This window comes from Drosophila ananassae (assembly GCF_017639315.1).
Source record: "Drosophila ananassae strain 14024-0371.13 chromosome 4 unlocalized genomic scaffold, ASM1763931v2 tig00000061, whole genome shotgun sequence".
Taxonomy (NCBI): Eukaryota; Metazoa; Arthropoda; class Insecta; order Diptera; family Drosophilidae; genus Drosophila; species Drosophila ananassae.
In genome coordinates, this window is record NW_025319038.1 from 1,391,167 (window position 1) to 1,411,528 (window position 20,362).

At 38.3% G+C, this 20,362-nt stretch overlaps 1 protein-coding gene across 26 annotated transcripts in view; it reads right to left on the reverse strand.

Annotated features, from left to right (window-relative positions):
• Positions 1 to 20,362, reverse strand: part of LOC6504358 — a 159,454-nt gene that overhangs the window by 37,555 nt on the left and 101,537 nt on the right. The window contains exon 14 of one of the 26 annotated variants that reach the window (XM_032455808.2): positions 9,714 to 9,868. The exons of the other annotated variants lie outside the window; for them this stretch is intronic. Within the exon in view, the coding sequence (XP_032311699.1) occupies positions 9,729 to 9,868 (140 nt within the window). The 3' untranslated portion in view covers positions 9,714 to 9,728. Of the gene's footprint in view, positions 1 to 9,713; positions 9,869 to 20,362 lie in introns of those variants that run through there. 26 annotated transcript variants of the gene reach the window in all.

Below are 20,362 nucleotides of genomic sequence, written 5' to 3' on the forward strand. Positions count from 1 at the left end.
TAAAAGACGCAAGAGTTCACACTATTAATCTCAGTCAAAATATATTTGTTTCATTTATTCATGTATCTACTGGAAAAGAACTTATCTTTTTAATAGACACAGGTGCAGACATATCCATTTAAAAAAAAAAACTTCTGATATCTTTTACGACATCCAAGATAATTATATTATAGACATAAAAGGAATAAGCCAAGAAATAATCAAATCCAAAGGTCTGGTTTCCATTGAAATACAAACGACTAAATATATAATTCCCAATTCCCAATGATGGAATCACTTTCGAACTATGACGTAGTCAAAACCAATCTAGAAAATAGAGAAAAATATGTATTATCCCAACTTTCAAAAAACTTCCCTCCACAATTTAAGTCGCAGCTTTCTAGCTTATGCACCCAATATAGCAACGTATTCGGATTGGAAACCGAACCAATAACTACAAACAACTTCTATAAGCAAAAACTGAGATTAAAGGATGATGAGCCTGTATACATAAAAAATTATAGTCAGGTAAATTAAATACAAAAGCAAGTAGGAAAGTTGATCTCCGAAGGGATTGTTAAACCATCCGTATCCGAATATAATAGCCCATTGTTACTTGTTCCTAAGAAACCATACCCCGGGTCAGAAGAAAAGAAATGGCTATTGCCAGATAAATAAAAAATTACTATCTGATAAATTTCCACTACCTAGAATCGATGATATCTTGGACCAACTAGGTCGAGCAAAATACTTTTCATGCCTTGACAGATGTTTTTGAGAAATGTAGGAAATATAACCTGAAGTTACATATGTTCATTTTTATACCCTTGCAGAGGGTATTATAATTTTTGTCAAAAGTGTGACCCTATAAAGTATATATATTCTTGATCAGGATCACCTCCTGAGTTGATATGAGCATGTCCGTCTGTCCGTCTGTCTGTTTCTACGCAAACTAGTCTCTCAGTTTTAAAGCTATCGAGTTGAAACTTTCCACACATCCTTCTTTCCTTTGCAGGCAGTATATAAGTCGGAACGGCCGGGATCGGTCGACTATATCCTATAGCTGCCATATAACTGATTGATCGGAAATGCCATAACTTTGGTGTTTTTTAAGTTAGAGGATTGGGACTTTCCACACATGTTTGACCAAAATATCTTATGTACAAAATTTCATAAGGATCGGCCGACTATATCCTATAGCTGTCATAGAACGATCGAAATTGGCATAACTTTGGTGTTTTTTAAGTTAGAAAGATGGGATTTGGTACAGATTCTATTTTAGGAAAAACAATCCGATCTGCCAAATCTCATATGGATCGGCCGACTATATACGATCCGCTATATATCTAATAATATAAGATGCGTGGCGCCACCTAGCGGACTGCGACTGAACTGCAAGGGTATATCAACTTCGGCTCCGCCCGAAGTTAGTTTTCCTTTCTTGTTTATGCATGAAGTGACTTTTTTAGGTCATAAATGCACTGATAAAGGAATATATCCGAACGAGAAGAAATATGATGTCATTATGAACTACCCAGTACCGCACGACGCAGACAGCACTAGTCGTTTCGTAGCATTTTGTAACTATTATAGACGCTTTATAAAAAACTTCGCCGACTGTTCAAGGCACATAACAAAATTATGTAAAAAGAATGTCCCTTTTCAATGGTCTGATAAATGTCAGAATGCATTCCAATATTTAAAAACCAAACTTATGGAACCTACTTTGCTACAATACCCAGATTTTACTAAAAAATTCTGTATAATCACAGATGCAAGTAAGCAAGCGTGTGGAGCGGTTTTAACTCAAAACCATAAAGGTCTCCAACTCCCCTTTGCATACGCATCAAGAGCATTTACAAAAGGAGAAAGTAACAAGTGTACTACTGAGCAGGAACTAGCTGCAATTCATTGGGCAATATTACATTTTCGACCATATATTTATGGAAAATATTTTATAATTAGAACAGACCACAGACCTCTAATATATCTATTCTCAATGATCAACCCAAGTTCCAAACGGACACGTATGAGGCTCGAATTAGATGAATATGATTACAGTCGAATATTTAAAGGGTAAAGATAATCATGTAGCTGATGCGTTATCAAGAATAACCATTAAAGAGCTACAGAATATTACAAGACATATAATGAAAGTCACTATTAGATATCAAAGTAGACAAAAATTCCGCGCGGAAAATCAAGAACAAGAATTGCCTATGCAATATTTAAGTAAAGCTTCTAAGCCCAACGTATACGACGTCATAAAAAATGATGAAGTACGTAAAGTAGTGACCTTGCATATAAAAGATACGTTATGTTTATTTAAACAAGGCAGAAAAATTAATGCAAGATATGATGTTAGCGATTTAAATACTAATGGAGTTATTGACTTAGGTCAATTTTTCTAAAGGCTTGAAATGCAAGCCGGTATACATAAAATCAGCCAACTCAAAGTGGCACCGTGGAAAAATATCTTTGAACATCAATAGATAATTTTAAATTAATGGGCAATAAAATATTGAAAACATTAAGAGTAGCGCTACTTAACCCGGTGACCCAAATAACAAATTTAAAAGAAAAAAAAGCAATTTTGTCTACGTTTCATGATGATCCAATTCAGGGAGGTCATACTGGCATATCAAAAACTTTGGCACTGGCACTTCTGGAATATCAAAAAGTAAAAAGACACTATTACTGGAAAAGTATGTCCAAAGATATAACTGAGTACGTAAGAAAATGTCAAAAATGTCAGCAAGCGAAAATTATATCGCATACAAAGACCCCATTAACAATAACTGATACACCTATAAATGTTTTCGCCAGAGTGATAGTGGACACTATTGGTCCATTACCAAAATCAGAAAATGGCAATGAATATGTAGTCACGTTAATTTGTGACTTAACAAAATATATAGTTGCCATACCAGTTGCAAATAAAAACGCAAATACTGTCGCTAAAGCAATTTTTGAATCATTTATTCTGAAGTTCGGTCCAATGAAGACGTTCATTACGGACATGGGAACAGAATACAAGAATTCTATTATAAATGACTTTTGCAAATATTTGAACATCAAAAACATAACATCTACCGCCCACCACCACCAGACAGTTGGGTCAATCGAAAGAAGTCATAGAACTTTTAATGAATACATACGATCTTATATATCGGTTGATAAAACTGATTGGGACTTATTGATTCAATATTTTGTCTTTTGTTTCAACACGACCCCCTCAATGGCACATAATTATTGTCCATATGAGTTAGTATTTGGCAAAACAAATAATTTAATAAAAGATTTCAATAGTATAGATAACATAGAAACAATATATAATTTAGATGACTATGCTAAAGAGAATAAATATAGACTCGAAGTAGCATATAAAAGAGCTAGAATTATGTTAGAAGAAAATAAGTATAGAAATAAAAAACTATATGAACAGAAAGTAAAAAAATATAGATATATCAGTGGGGGATAAAGTTTTACTAAAAAACGAAACAGGTCATAAGTTAGATCCCAAATATACTGGTCCATATAAAGTAACAGAAATAGGTAACAGAGATAACATTATAATATCAAATAATAAAAATAAAAAGCAAACAGTTCATAAGGATAGATTAAAAATGTTTATTTCATAATTGTATTTAGTATGGCCATGCATAGATACAAATATTTTTCGTAATTTCATTTTCTTATTTTTGCTAATATATAATTTAAAAAAAAACAAAAAAAAAATTTATTGAATCAAAATTATTATTATTATTAAAATAACTTCATATTATTACGTTATTTTCCAAAAGGAGGGAGATGTAGTTTGCACACATATTGAATAGCCACTGTACCAAGAGTACCTAAAGGGTAAACACTGTAACACTTTGTTGCAGTGTAAACGAAACTTAAATGGTCTAAACATGAACCGATCGCTATGTATAAAAAGTGCAAGCGCCGGCAGAATTGAAACACGAACGGACCTCATGTGCATATACCTCGCGCTTCCGCTTACGAGAGCATAGCATACATATATATAAGCATATACATAGCCGTCTTGCTGCCGCCGTCTGTGGGCAGCGCAGCGATGAGACTTAGCCTTACTTAGAATTAAAAGAATAATGTAAAATGAGATCCAATAGAAGCGTTGGAGCTGCACCTTTGCTGCTCCTTCAAGATTAAATAAATAAATTGGATATAAGTGACTTTACAAAATATAGATATTTTTTATCGAAAGTGTCGATTATCATAAACGCTCTGAGTACAAATTCTACAACTCTGTGACCACGTGCTTTTAAGTAACAAATTTTTAAGTGATATAACCTTTGGGTTTTTTCACGATATGGAAAAAAAGGAGTTTCGTGTCCTGATTAAGCACTGTTTTTTGATTGGAAAAAATACAGTAGAAGCAAAAACTTGGCTTGATAAACATTACCCAGATTCTTCTCCGGGAAAATCAACCATCAAAGATTGGTACAATGATTTTCAACGTGGTCGTGTGGACACCGAAGACGCGGAACGCAGTGGTCGCCCAAAAATAGCAGTTACGCCAGAAAATGTGGCGAAAATCCGAAAAATGGTATTGGCCGATCGCAAATTAAAATTAATGGAGATAGCTGATGCCTCAAAGATATCGGAAGGCAGTGTGTTTACGATATTACATGAACATTTGGATATGAGAGAGCTCTGCTCAAAATGGGTGCCGCGATTGCTAACACCGGACCAAAAGCAACAACGCATCGATGCTTCCGAGACGTGTTTAAGCATGTTGAAGCGCAATAGGACCGATTTTTTTCGCCGTTGCGTAACCATGGATGAAACCTGGATACACCACTATGCTCCAGAATCCACTCGTTAGTCTTCTGAGTGGGTGGTAGCCGGTGAAAGCAGTCCGAAGCGTCCCAAAACACAAATATCGGCGGGTAAGGTTATGGCTTCTGTATTTTGGGATGCACATGGGATTTTATTTATAGACTACCTGGAAAAAGGTAAAACAATAAACAGCGAATATTATATAAAACTGCTGGATCGACTGGAGCGCGTTATCAAGGAAAAACGTCCACATATGGCAAAGAAGAAACCCCTGTTTCATCAGGATAATGCACCGTGCCACAAGTCTATGGCAACAATGGTGAAATTGAGTGAATTGAGGTTTGAACGTCTGCTGCATCCACCCTATTCTCCAGATATGGCCCCCAGTGACAACTGGCTTTTTTCAGATGTCAAAAAGCACCTCCAAGGCAAGAGATGTCGATCAAATGAGGAGGTGATTGTCGATACTGAGACCTATTTTGAGGGTAAAAGTTCACCTTTCTACAAAAATGGCATAGAAAGGTTGGAGAAGCGCTGGACTGAGTGTACAGCCGTAGATCGAAACTATATTGATGAAAAAAAAAATTTTTTTTGAAAAAAAAGTGTTGTTCCTTGTTAGGCCGGGAACTTATTGCGGGGTGTGATGGCTGCCATGTAACTGAACGATCGGAAATGCTTACGTCGAAATTTAACTCGCGGGAATAGTGGTAGGTCCCGGAGACGTAGTCAAAGAACGTATAAAAGTTCTGACTAAATGTACCTGGATTCTCCAAGGGACTGATCGGGTTGACCAGGCGCTTGCTGTGATCAGGCTGATTCCGTATCGGCCGATCCTTCTTGTGGTCAGTTCACGGTAGCAACACTTTAAGTAGGTTGAGTAACGCGCAATCTACTTGTGGTCCGTTTCACGGGAGCAATACTCGAAGTAGATAAGATACCGAAGGCTACTTGTGGTCCGTTTTACATAGGAGCCACTCGGAGTAGGAGTAGGTAGGTACTCGGAATAGGAGTAGGTTCGATGACAAAAGTTCTGGGTCTAATTATTGCTTATTGCGACATGCTGATGAACATTGATTAGATCAAATTACTAGGTAGGAATATAGGTTAGTCTTGGCACTAGGTGCCAACAATATAGTTACTAAATCTATTCGGAAAGAAGGTAATATTGCAAATAAAGTTTTAAGATTTACGATCTATTTATACAAAAATATGCAACTGATATAAAATAAAAAACCCGAATAATTCTCGGTGAAATTAATAATCAAGAACTCGGTTTTTTGAAAAATTCCCCATCTCTATCTTTTTCAATTCATCATGATTTTTCTTCGGATTGTTTGACATGTCTTTAGGCTCAATCAACCATGTAAGGAATTCTTAAGGACATTGAGCACTCCCCGTAACGTAAAGCGACACCTAGAAGCCGAATTTGTCGGAAGGAGACGCTATTTATAGGAGAGGTTCGCATTTGCGAGCCCTTGCAAGCTTGGGCACAACGAAGCAGATTGCTAGCTGCATCATAATCCAAGTGCTGTCGCAGAAGGTTGATGATGCCACGCAGTCTAAGTGTAAGGAAATGCAATCTGACTCGGATTCCTTGGATTCCTCAGAGATGCCGGACTTTGGAGACCATGGATTTGCCGACGACATCGTATGCACCAAACCTAACTCTGCATTTTTGATTACAAACTCTTCCGCATGCATGATTTGTGATGGCCATTCTCACATAATAAACTCCTGCCCAAAGTTTTTAAGCTTGTTGCCTGAGGATCATTTTGGCGAAGTTAGGCGACTGGATTTATGCCGTAAGTGCCTTGGATCTGGGCATTGCAATTTGTCAAGCTGCCGTACGTGTGGACGCAGGCATCATAGTTTGCTGCATTTTGGTGTAAATTCGTGTCAGCTCAAGGCCAACACCTCTCTCCCGAGGTTTCTACATCTAGCGACGCTGCTTCTCGGTCAGCGTCCGCTCCCGTCAATTCTCTTGTCGCCAATCGTTTTGGTGATGTGGTGCTGCTAGCCACTGCCAATATCTTGGTCAGGAACCGCTCTGGTGTTCTGTGCAAGTCAGCTTGCAATCCCAATGTTCTAACTCTTCGGCGCAAGTAACGGCGATCGTAGCCTCCAACATCATTGACCTTCAGCCCAATTTTGCATTGGACGTCAGCTCTTGGAAAATTCCCACCAATATAAAGCTAGCAGACCCTCATTTCCACCAGCCGCAGCGAGTTGATTTTCTGATTGGAGCTGCATTATTTTACGAGCTGCTTTGTGTGGGAAAAATTCATCTGTCTCCTGGTTTGCCCTCAATCCAAAAAACTAGGCTTGATTGGGTTGTTTGTGGAGGCGGATGCCCTGGCAATGGTATGGTCCTCATGTCAGCTGATTGGTCGGGATTAATCTGTCCAAAAGGCCCTTTAGATGAGCGGCTCGATCAACTTCTTCAACAGGTCTGGGAAGTGGAAACATGTACCGATCCGCTTGTGAAGGCGCTTGTGAAGTCAGGTTGCCAATTAAACACAACTCCGGTTTAATGGGTGACTCGTACTAACAGGCTCTACGTCGTTTCCAGTCGTTGGAGAGGAAACTGTCGCATCAGCCCGAACAGCGCGCTCAGTATTCGGCCTTTATAAAGGAGTATCTTAGCCTACGACGAAACTTAGAGTGGTGTTTGACGGTTCCGCTGTTACCATCTCAGGTTATTCTTTGAATGACATCTTAATGGCTGGCCGGTCATCCAACCTAAGCCTTTTCCTGCTTAGGTTTCGTTCGCATCCGGTAGCGCTGACTGAAGACATTTGTAAGATGTATCGTTGTGTGTGTATGGCTTCTTCCGGCTTCTTCCGGCTATTTGCAGTGCATTTTGTGGCGAGATTCCCCTCTGGAGCAGCTGCAAACATATAAATTGGACACTGTTACATATGGAACAAAGCCGGCGTCCTATCTATTTTTACGTCGATGATCTTATTTCTGGTGGCAGCACCAAGGAGGAGGGTGAATTTAAGCTGCGTAAGTGTTGCTGCAATATACCTAGCGTATTGGCTGGTCTTCAATCCACGACGAAGCCGTCCCGACGTTCGGTCTTATATTCAATATCGCGGTCGTACAATCCGCTTGACCAAGTTGATCCAGTCGTTACCAAAGGTGAAAATACTGTAGAAGATGTTCCAGGAGCAGCTTTAATGGGATGATCGCTTGCCTCAGGTTTTCTACAACAAGTGGCAGGAGATCTGCCAGAGCTTCAATCTCATCAGAAAGTGCAAGATTTTCTAGGCTGGCGCCTACTTCTGGAGCTCTCGTGGAGATTCATGGCTTCTGTGAGGCCAGCATTGGAGCCTACGGACCGTGTGCCTACGTAGTTTTCACTGAAATTTTTCAGGTCACCAGGGGCTGACAGCTGACTCCTATGTCCGAAGTCTCATGTATGGCCTCTTAAGACATTAACTGTGCCGAAGTTAGAGCTGGCTGGAGCTGAATTTTTGGCGAGGATGATGGCAGAGATTTTCAGTCTAGGCGCTTACAAAGGGAAGTATTTTTGTTGGTGCGACTGACTAGTAACTGACTAGTTGTGTTATCCTGGATTCGAAATGAGCCAGCCAGGTTTAACGTTTCGTCGCCAACCGCGTATCAACCGTCCAAAATCTGAATCATTCCATGGAGTGGCGTTATGTGCCTACGTCGCAAAATTCAGACCAAATCCTTTCTCGTGGGGCCCTTCCTCCTGAGTTGATTGGATCCAGTTTTTGGTGTCAGGGGCCGCCATATCTTCTAAAGCTTCAGGAGGACTGGCCTGCTACGATAGTAATCGAGAAGCCAGCTTTAGAACTCTGCAGGCAATAGGGAATCATTGCCTCCCCCCCACTTTGACGGCTGGTGGGAAGCTGCTGCGAAGACCGCCAAGTATCATTTTTACAGGGTCGTGGACTCGGCTGTACTAAAGGCCGACGATTTGCAGACACTGGTGTACATTATTGCTACCGGAGGGCCTCCTTCTAGTTTCAGTGAGCCAGACCAGACAAAACTCAACAAAACTCAACTCAAAACTCAAACCGGCTAGATGCCAGGCGTCGTCTTTCTTCAGCAGTGTTTCTGGTCCAAATGGAAGGAAGATTAATTAACCCTGTTGCAGCAACGATCTAAATGGCGCATCCCAGGTCAAGGCATAGCTGTAAATGACATCGTGCTAGTGAAGGACGAAAACTGGCCTCCAATGATGTGGCCTCTGGCGAGGGTGACGGAAATGGTCGTCGGAGATGACGGAGTGTGTCGGGTGGCGCTGCTGAGGACAGCGTCCGGAGCTACAAAGCGGGCAGTCAACAAATTGTGCATGATGCCCCTTCAAGATGCTGTTGATAGCTCATCTTCCAACGGGGGAGTATATCGGGGCAAGCAGACGTCGGAAAGTTTGGCGGGCAATAATTTATTGAATTCAAGAAGTCACTTTCGTTTATATTTATGTCTCATATCAAATTTGGTCACATATTAAATTTGTATTTATATAAACAAAATCAAATTGTGAAAAATAACTTGTATTCATACATAGAAATTTCCCAGAGCTTGTTTTTATTAACGCCTAGATTTTAACATAGATTTTAAACATTAAGTATAGCTCCCGAAAATGCTCGGTAACTGAACAATCACTTTTGGCGATTATGTGTCATGGCAAATAAAAGTCGCTGATTCCGTAAGGCTGACTTTCACAAATTAATTTTTAATTTAATTATTTAATTAATACTTCTGATGCGTTCGATCTTCTGACATTCTGGCACTGATAGAATCACTGATTCCAAGGGTTAAACCCGTTGTTTCGCCAAGGCCGACGCTACGAGGCTCTATAATTACCTTTTCATCATCTCTGTAATCTATCTCTGAAAACTTCCATCTTTCCCGTCATGTGAATTCAATCTTATGTTATTACTCTGCATAAAATAGGGGATGCTGACAACTATTCAACTATTTTTCCCGGGAACCAGGCCCCTTCCTGTCAGCAAAGACGTGTGGTGATTCCAGCGCAGCGTTAAGGTGATAGCCTGCGATGACGAGAGGTCTGCAGTACAGTGGAGACCATCAAATACGACCCCAAACAGACCTATCAGTACAAAATTGCAGAAAAAAAATATTTTTATTCCGCACGTGGAAGAAAAAGAATAAAAACAAGAAAGGAAAGCTAACTTCGGGCGGAGCCGAAGTTTGTATACCCTTGCAGTTGAGTCGCAGTCCGCTAGGTGGCGCCACGCATCTTATATTATTAGATATATAGCGGATCGTATATAGTTGGCCGATCCTTATGAAACTTGGCAAAATTATTTTGCCAAAAGAGGAATCCTTTGAAACTCCCATCCTTCTAACTTGAAAAACAACGAAGTTATAGCATTTCCGATCAATCAGTTATATGGCAGCTATAGGATATAGTTGGCCGATCCTTATGAAATTCGACAAATCAGATTGTTTTTTCCAAAATAGAATCTGTACCAAATCCCATCTTTCTAACTTAAAAAACACCAAAGTTATGCCAATTTCGATCGTTCTATGACAGCTATAGGATATACTCGGCCGATCCTTACGAAATTTTGTACATAAGATATTATTAAATATAACATGTGTAGAAACTCCCAACCCTCTAACTTAAAAAACACCAAAGTTATGGCATTTCCGATCAATCAGTTATATGGCAGCTATAGGATATAGTCGACCGATCCCGGCCGTTCCGACTTATATACTGCCTGCAAAGGAAAGAAGGGTGTGTGCAAAGTTTCAACTTGATAGCTTTAAAACTGAGAGACTAGTTTGCGTAGAAACAGACAGACGGACAGACGGACCGACGGACAGACGGACAGACGGACATCCTCATATCGACTCAGGAGGTGATCCTGATCAAGAATATATATACTTTATAGGGTCGGAGAGGTCTCCTTCACTGCGTTGCACACTTTTGACCAAAATTATAATACCCTCTGCAAGGGTATAAAAATGGGACACGTGCTAAGAAAGAAAATATATTTTTTTGCAACTTTTACATAGGTGTAGGTATAATACAAAGGTATAATGCTACATAGGTGAAGTAGCATTTTTTCGTCACCAAAATTGATATGAGATATTTTGGGTTTCGCATGCAGGTTCGTCACCGGTGTTTTACCTCGTCAAGAAGTTTTTGATTTGATATCAGTTGTTTGTTGTATGCAAACATATTTAAATATCTTTTCCAAAATAGTTCGATTGACTATTAATTGAGGTGTCAGGTGACGTGGAAGGCTTTGGGTCTCAAATAATCGAGGTGACAAGAAAAATGTGAAATTTCCTATGAAGTGGGTGCGCAATTAAGAACGGTTTGAGCTGTCTAGTTTTATTTCATGGAAAAAGAGTGAGAAAGATTTGAGTCGGGATTCTGTTTACCAAAATATTGTTTTGGTTTTCAATCTGAAGTGACTCTTAGAAATTGGAACTCTCAAATGAGGCTGTTTTCAGCCGAATTGGAATAATTAAATGTTTATGTTTTTACAGAAATTGGAATGAGGCTATTTGCAGCGGGATTAGGAATTTAAAGACAAAAGGCTTCAGCTTCGGTTTACAAAATTTATTGAAATACACTTAAAGAAATTTTGTTGATATGTTACTATATAGATCTTCAAATTTAAAAAAAAAAAAACATATAATATAATATATAGAATATAAAAATAACCCTACTGTTTATGTACATATGTATCTGTATGTAACACCAAGCTTCACAGGTGGCTGCACAAAATTGGGTGCTCCACTTATAGGACTATATCTTGAGGTCACGAATTTTGCCACATATAAGCGATATATCAAAAGTTGCGTCATCTCAAGGGCTATACGGACGCGTTTTTGCGATTGCTCTCATCAGATTGCCTATATTTTTCATTTTGGATACAAGCTTCCTCTTTTCGCGACAAGCTAAAATATACTGTATCATTTTCGGTGTATATTTGAGCTATATAGTTCATTGGATTAGATCGCTACATCCAATTTAAGCGCAAGCTTAACCCGCAGAGTAATCCGGCAGGCATTAAAACAAAAATTAACCATTAGTAACAGATTTGCCCTACTGGCGGAGGTTGACGAAAACCAATCAGCGCCAGACATCGCAAAAAAACCCAAGCCCCCTTCAATCTATATCAGGGAGAAAAACTCGAGTGCCCTGGTCAATCGAATTGCAACTTTCATGTTGTCCCGCCTATCAAAGGGAGCATCCACGAAACAAAGGTGCAAACCAAGACTGAAGAGCATTTTCGTATCGTGTCCAAATATTCGGACAATGATCGGATAAACTATTACACGTACCAGCTGAAAAGCAGCAAGGGCATACAAGTGATAGTAAAGGGAATCGAACCCGATGTTACCGCCGCGGAAATAAAAACTGCCGTTAAAGAAAAGGGCTTTGCCGCCAAGAACGTTATTAACATTGTAAATAAAGATAAAATGCCACAATCCGTCTTCAAGGTCGACCTCGAGCCAGAAAGCAGGTCGCTGAAGAAGAACGAAGTCCACCCAATCTACAAGCTGCAATATCTTTTGCATCGGAGAATCACATTTGAAGAACCACATAAACGCAGTGCAATGCACACTTCGGGCTGTCTGTGTAGTCTGCGGGGACACCAACAACTCCACTTAGTGCCCTACAAAGAAGGGCAGTACCGCGAAGAAATGTGGAAACTGCGGAGGCAATCGTACGGCAAACTATAGTGGATGTATGGTGTTCAAGGAGTTGAAGAGTCGCATGCGTCAAGCGCCCGCAACGCGCAACCAAAATCAACAGAATGTGTACATTGCATCAAAAACTACGCCAGACATCTTCTTCGCCAAAGCTGCGACGTCCTCATTCGGTCCCCTAAACACTACCAACGGCTTCTCCTATGCCGATGCCGATGGAATGGAAAATCCAAATCAGCCTAACTCACAAAGCGCTCAACAGGCCCCAGAATAGCCACATAGCAAAACGGAAACTCGATGCTTACCCTCAAACAAAGTATGATGGAGTTTATGTCATTCATAAAAACGACAATGCAAACACTTGTTCAAAAGCAGAATATGGTAATACAGCTGCTCGTAGCACAACAGTCTTAATAATCTCTGCAGACTCTACGAATATCAATGTGGAACGCCAATGGTGTCTCACGGCATAAACTAGAATTGCCACGATTCTTGATCGATAACCATATTGACGTTATGCTACTGGTGGGAACGCATCTTGCAAACAAATACAACTTTCAAATAAGAGGCTATACAATCTACCGCTCATCCAGATGGGAAAGCCCACGGTGGAACTGGAGTTCTAAACAGAGAACGTTTAAAAGAACATTTTCACAAAAGGTTTGAAACAAACTTCTTGTAGGCCACATTGATACAAATTCAGTCAAGAAACGGAAGCCTTTCAATCGCTGCCGTTTCTGCCCTCCTCGTTTCTCAATCTCAGAAGGAAAATTTATGGACTTCTACAATTCACTTGGGGATCGTTTTATAGCCGCAGGAGACTACAACACCAAACGCAAGCACTGGGGATCACGTCTAGTGACTCCCAGAGGAAGGCGATTGTACAATGCAATTATAAATGTGAGAAATAAACTGGACTATGTTTCTCCTGGAAGTCCCACATACTGGCCACCCACGCAAGCTCCCAGACCTTATTGATATAGCGGTGACAAAAAAAATACCTTGCAATTTAATAAGTGTCAAAGCGGTCTCGGACTTATCATCCGACCACTTGCCTGTGCTTTTAACGCTTCTTCAAAGCCCAGAAATAACCGAAACCCCCTCAGCCTGACATCGCCAAAAAGAAACAGGCTTAAAAACAAAAAGTACGTGAGTGCCAAATAGAACTCGCCCCGGAGTTTAACATGGAATCGGACATCGACTACACTACGAGCGCCCTAGAAGAAATACTTGTTGCGGCAGCTAAAATTTCTACTCCTCAAGGGAAGAAAGTAGACCGAAACAAATACTAAAAATCTAATCAGCAAATCAAACAGCTTGTGCGAGAAAAGAAATCACCAGCTTCAAAGCAACGCCTTAAGGAAGCAACCCTTTCTTACACTTGAAACCCAATTTCGTTGTCTCAAGTGAATCTCCAATGCGAAAAATTCCGAACAACAACCAGGTGGCGGTCAATCTATTGGGCATTCCTGCTTCTCATGCGATTCATTCGGATACATTTTTAATGCCTAATACTTCATCGCCTACTGTTGTTCCTGTGGAAGTGATCCATTCACCAAGTCAGCCAATCTATTGTCTTGGAATATTTGTATCCCGCTTATGCCGGATGCTACTGCGGATGATGACAGAAGTCACCTCTTAAACCATTTTAAGGTAGCTCCTAATGAATTAGCGGTCTTTAAGTTTAATTTTAAACATAGGAGTAGCTTCGAAAAAGCACTTGATCCGTCAGCCTGGCCTGGGCACAGTATTATAGTATTATTCATGAATTTTTAGCCAAAGGACCTCCAAATCCCAACTATGCCGATTCAGCTCCAAAAAACTGATCAATAATGTATTTTCTTGTTTCTATCAAAACTTCGAAGTATTTTAGGTCAATTGAGCCAACTTTTTACTAAGAGTGCTTCTTTTGGATATTTATGCTATTGCACTTACTGAAACCTGGCTTAATTCCTCCGTCTCTGATTATGAAATTTTTGTTCCAAAGTTCACTGTGTTTCGAATGGATAGGCGATCTTTCAGAGGCGGTGTCCTCATTGCTATTACTCAGCTGAACTAATCTCTTTACCGAATCAGTTTGGAATCGAGTTTATCGCTGTAAAAATAGCTGTTGGTTCGTCTCATATTTTCATGACCTGCTCCTATATACCTCCATCGGTTGAGTATACAGTATATTTTCACCACCTCGAGGCTATTAAGTTCGGTTTATCATCAAGTCAATGACTCTGATTTTGTCCTAATTTTGGGTGATTTCAACCTTCCCTAAATCTCCTGGAACCCGTGTGAAGATGACAATTCCTTGCATGCCAGTTGTCATAATGACTTTATTGATGAATTAATTGAAATTGCTCTTTTCCAAATTAACCCCATCCTTAACACATTTAGCAAATCTCTAGACCTTATTTTCTCTAATATGATACCCTCTGTGACTGTAAATCGGTCTTCACCACTACCGCTTCCTGAGGACGTACACCATCCTACACTATTGGTTTCGGTGTTAATTGATGTCCCTAATATTCATGCTAACTATTAGACTTGGTATCGTACTAAATGATTTCGAATAACGGATTACAATGCTCTTCGCAATCATTTAGCTGGAATTCACTGGGAATAACATTCATCTTTTAACTCTATTTATGCTGCTACTGATTCACTTTATGATGTAATCCACAACGAATTGGACAAATTTCAACAAAATCAACAAAATCGCCTTGGTTTAATAAACACGTTTCTCGCCTTTAAAATAGGAAAACTAGAGCTTACAAAATGTTTCTTAAGTCTGGATCTTTGTTTCATCAGACAAACTTTCTTTACATTCGCAACCAGTTTAATATTTTTAATAATCAACTTTATAAGCGTTACATCGTGAATTTTAAGGCAAACTTCCGAAATGATCCGAGCTCCTTCTATTCGTTTATCAATATGAAACGTAAATCCATCTTTTTCCTCCTTCCCTAACTTATAAAAATATTTCTGATTCTTCATAACAAGGTATTACTAATCTCTTTGCTTCATTTTTTCAATCAACTTATTCGTCCGATTCTTATAATTTAAATTCTACATACCCTTATAAAATTCCGTATTTAAACAATATTTACTGGTCTAAACTTAATCATCTCGATGTTTCTAATGCTCTTTCAACCTTTGATATCTCATTTTCTGCTGGTCCTGATAATGTCCCGAGCTGTATTCTCAGGCACTGCTCCGATATACTATGCTACCCTCTTACCATCCTATTCAATTTATCTCTGGACCTTTCATGCCTTCCTAAGAGATGGAATGAATCTTCTATTATTCCACTTCATAAGAAAGGTTCTAAAATACTTATAGATAACTACCGCGGTATTGCTAAACTTTCTGCTATTCCCAAGCGGCTGGAGAAATTGGTTACATTGCAACTGCAACATCATTGCAAAAGCATAATTTCCTCCACCCAGCAAGGTTTTGTCAAATATCGTTCTACAACAACCAATCTGCTAGAATTCACTTTGATCGTCTACAAGGGTTATCTAAAACGAATGCAAACCGATGTAGTTTACACCGATTTTAGCAAAGCTTTAAATTCTGTTAATCATCGTCTCCTTCTCCGAAAACTTTATCTTTCCTCCTAATATCATACAGTGGATGACTTCATATCTATCGAATCGTACGCAGCGGGTTTTGATCAAGAACATCACATCTCATGTTATAAAAGAAACATCTGGTGTTCCGCAAGGCAGTCCTCTTTGTTAACGACTTACCTAGTGTCGTGAGCTATGCTTCTACACTTATGTATGCAGATGATGTCAAGCTCTGCTTTTCTTTCTCTGACCACTTCCTTCATAGACATCTGCAATTTGACCTTGATAAAGTATTCTTGTGGTGCTCTAATAATCTTCTCTCACTAAACTGCTCAAAGTGCAAGGTTATGACCTTTAATCGTAGCTTGCTCCATGTCATCTCGTACTCACTTGGGAATCACTTTTTAGATCGTGTTTCCTTAATGAATGATCTTGGAGTTCTTTTCGATCACAAGCTCTCGTTTAATGAACATATTTGTGTAACAGTTAATAAAGCCAGAGGAGAACTGGGACTCAACTTTGACTCAGATGGTCTCCTTTCACCATATCGTTGTCGGCTAAAATTATTAGACCTACCTACTTGTGCTGGGGTCATGCTCCTTTATAGAATCATTCTTGGTCAAGTTGACTTATAATTTTTACTGGAAAAGATCCTATTTGCTGTTCCAAACAGGTTAACCAGGTCCTTCTGACCCCTTTGGTTACTTTTTTTGGTTAAATTTTGAGGATCATGATCCTTTTCGTGATAATGATTTCGTGATGATTTCCTTTTCGTGAAATGATAATTGTCGCATTTATTTTCCCCTGAATTATCCCAAGATGTAATAAAATCGAATTTTATTGTATATTAGAATAATATAGAGTTACTCTTAATTATTACTTAATTATTATTACACTCAATAAATATGTATATCTTCCTTGATTATGAAGTTATGAATTTTTTGATTAACAACGTTTTATATAGGCAGACGGACTGATAGACGGATATGTTAGTATCGGCTTACGAGGTGATCCTGATAAAAAATATATACAGTTTATAGGGTCCTTTACTGAGTTGCACACTTTTGACTAAAATTATAATACCCTCTGAAAAGGTATAAAAAGGAAAACATTTTTTGTTTATACTTTATTAGTTAGTTTGTTAAGTTAGTTAGTAATCAACTCGTATTCAAGAAAATTAGAATAAGTGATTAGGAAATTTAATCAGATGAAAAAATAAACTCCAATGTTCCCAATGATAGCTCCAATTTAATGCAAATTTTAAATTTCTCTTTATTTCTCCCTAATTTCTGCAAAACTTGTAAACTTTTCTAAAACTATTTGGTACGATTAAATATAAAAATTTTTATTTAAAAACTAATATTACATAATATTTTCGATATGGCTAAATTTTGTTTTTTATTTATAATTTAGACATTTGCAAGATTTTAATTATGAGGGTGAAAGGGGACGTTGCAAAATTTTGACTAAAACTGGATATGATTGTCATGGCGAGCGTTCAAAAATTTTGCAAGTCAATAAGGGAGTCAGAATAAAACAAGAAAGAAAGGTAACTTCAGGCGGACCCGAATTTTATATACCCTTGCAGTTAAGTAGTCATATTATTACATATATATCGGATCGTATATAGTCGGCCGATCCTTATGAAATTTGGCAGATCGGATTAGACCCAAAATGGAATTCGTAGAAAGTCCCATCATTCTAGCTTAAAAACACCAAAGTTATAGCACTTCTGATCAATCAGTTATATGGCAGCTATAGGATATAGTCGACCGGTCCCGGCCGTTCCGACTACCTGCAAGGAAAACAAGGATGTGTGCAAAGATTCAACTCGATAGCTTTAAAACTGAGAGATTAGTTTGCAAAAAAATACGGAAAGGCAATATGGGAATCAGAATAAAAATATATAAAAATCCTCTAAAAATGTATGTGAACGTAAAACCAAGCTTCATAGGTGGCTGCACGAAATTGGTAGATGCACTTATTTTGGGTTAACAAAATTGGCCAGATATAAGTGATATATCAAATATTGCGTCATCCCAAGGGCTATCTCCACTAGCAACATAAATAAGATTGAATGAGACCTTTTATTAAAAAAAATTTTTTCGGAAAAAAGTGTACCTTTTTAGTGTATTTTCTTGTCGCAACTGTTGTCAAAAATGCCTCCAAATCGGTGACACTCTAAAGGGTGAGATTCAACTTTACTGATTATATGAATTGCCTCAACAGTGAAATGGAAATTTAATGACTAAATTTTTTGATTTAACGGCAAAGTTTCAAATTCCACGTAAAAATTAGGGTACAGTCGAGGGTAGGAACATAGGTACCAGCGAATATTATTTTCTTCTTATGAATGTATAACAAGCATTTTTTTAAAGGTGTAAAAGAACTACATTGGAATTGAAGTTCCGTTATACCAAGACTTCTGGAGAAATTGATTAGTTTCCAAGTGTATTATTTCGTCCTCTCAGCATGGCTTCATCTATATAAAATATCTTTAACAAAAAATTTCTTGTAATTTTTATCGACTGTCTATGTTGAGTCTTCAAATCAGAGCCTTCTCCTACAAACACTTTAATGGATGGGTTTTCCTCCCAATATTAAAAAAATATTTGGATTGGAGTGTGTTATTTAAAAAACACCAACTCTAAGATTTTCCAGGTTTTATCACGTGTCTCATAGGGTAGTCACCTTAGTCAGTTGCTTTTTGTAGATGATTTACCGAACGTAATTATATATGTCTTAAATCCAATCAGGATACAGAAATACGTTTAAGCTCAGTGTGGGGATACTGCAAGTCCATGAAATTTTTCACTCGAGAAAGGAAGATCCACAAGTACGATAACGCAAAGGAAGAAATTACGTTCGTAGTTCAAACGAACTTTGAAGTCGACCAAAATCGAATTAAGTAAAATTCATGAAAAAAATGATTAAAATACGATCTTTTTTCCCTAAAGAATAAAACCTTATATAAATAATACAAATTTTCTAAATTATAAAATACAAATAAAATTTTTTTTATTTATATCGTCTAATGTTATTTTAGTCTTTTATTGAACTGATTTTTATTGAATGTGCTAGGAAGCCGAACCCGGGCCATTTCGGGACTATTAATGCGTTATTTTAAACATTGAGCTAATGTTCAAATCGTAACCCAACTGCCCAACTGCATCTCTAAAAATAGCAAGGTTGTGCCATTTCCGATCGTTCAGTTATAATTTGGCAGATCGCATTAAGTTGAACAAAATGGAAGATTCTAGCTTAAGGAACAATACAGTTACGCCAATTCTGATCGTTCAGTTATATGGCCGATCCTAATGAAATTTTGTTGATAAGATATCTTGTCCAAATATAACATGTGTGGAAAGTCCCAACCCTCTAACTTAAAAAGAACAAGAAAGGAAAGCTAACTTCGGGCGGAGCCGAAGTTGATATCTTATTTTATTTTATTAGATATATAGCGGATCGTTTATAGTCGGAAAATTGGCAATCCTTATGAGAATTGGCAGATCAAATTGTTTTCCCCAAAATAGAATCTGTACCAAATCCCATCTTTCTAACTTAAAAAACACCAAAGTTATGCCAATTTCGATCGTTCTATGACAGCTGTAGGATATAGTCCTTATGAAATTTTGTACATAAGATATTTTGGTCAAACATAACATGTGTGGAAAGTCCCAACCCTCTAACTTAAAAACCACCAAAGTTATGGCATTTCCGATCAATCAGTTATATGGCAGCTATAGGATATAGTCGACCGATCCCGGCCGTTCCGACTTATATACTGCCTGCAAAGGAAAGAAGGGTGTGTGCAAAGTTTCAACTCGATAGCTCTAAAACTGAGAGACTAGAAACAGACAGACGGACAGACGGACATGCTCATATCGACTCAGGAGGTGATCCTGATCAAGAATATATATACTTTATAGGGTCGGAGATGTCTCCTTCACTGCGTTGCACACTTTTGACCAAAATTATAATACCCTCTGCAAGGGTATAAAAATACCAAAGGTATGGCATTCCGATCAATCAGGTATATGGCCGCTATAAGTTCCGACTTATATACTACTTGCTCATAGCTTTAAAACTGAGAGACTAGTTTGCGTAGGCACAGACAGACAGACAGACGAACATGCTCATATCGACGGACATGCTTATATGAACTCAGGAGGATCATGATCCTTTTCGTGATAATGATTTCGTGATGATTTCCTTTTCGTGAAATGATAATTGTCGCATTTATTTTCCCCTGAATTATCCCAAGATGTAATAAAATCGAATTTTATTGTATATTAGAATAATATAGAGTTACTCTTAATTATTACTTAATTATTATTACACTCAATAAATAT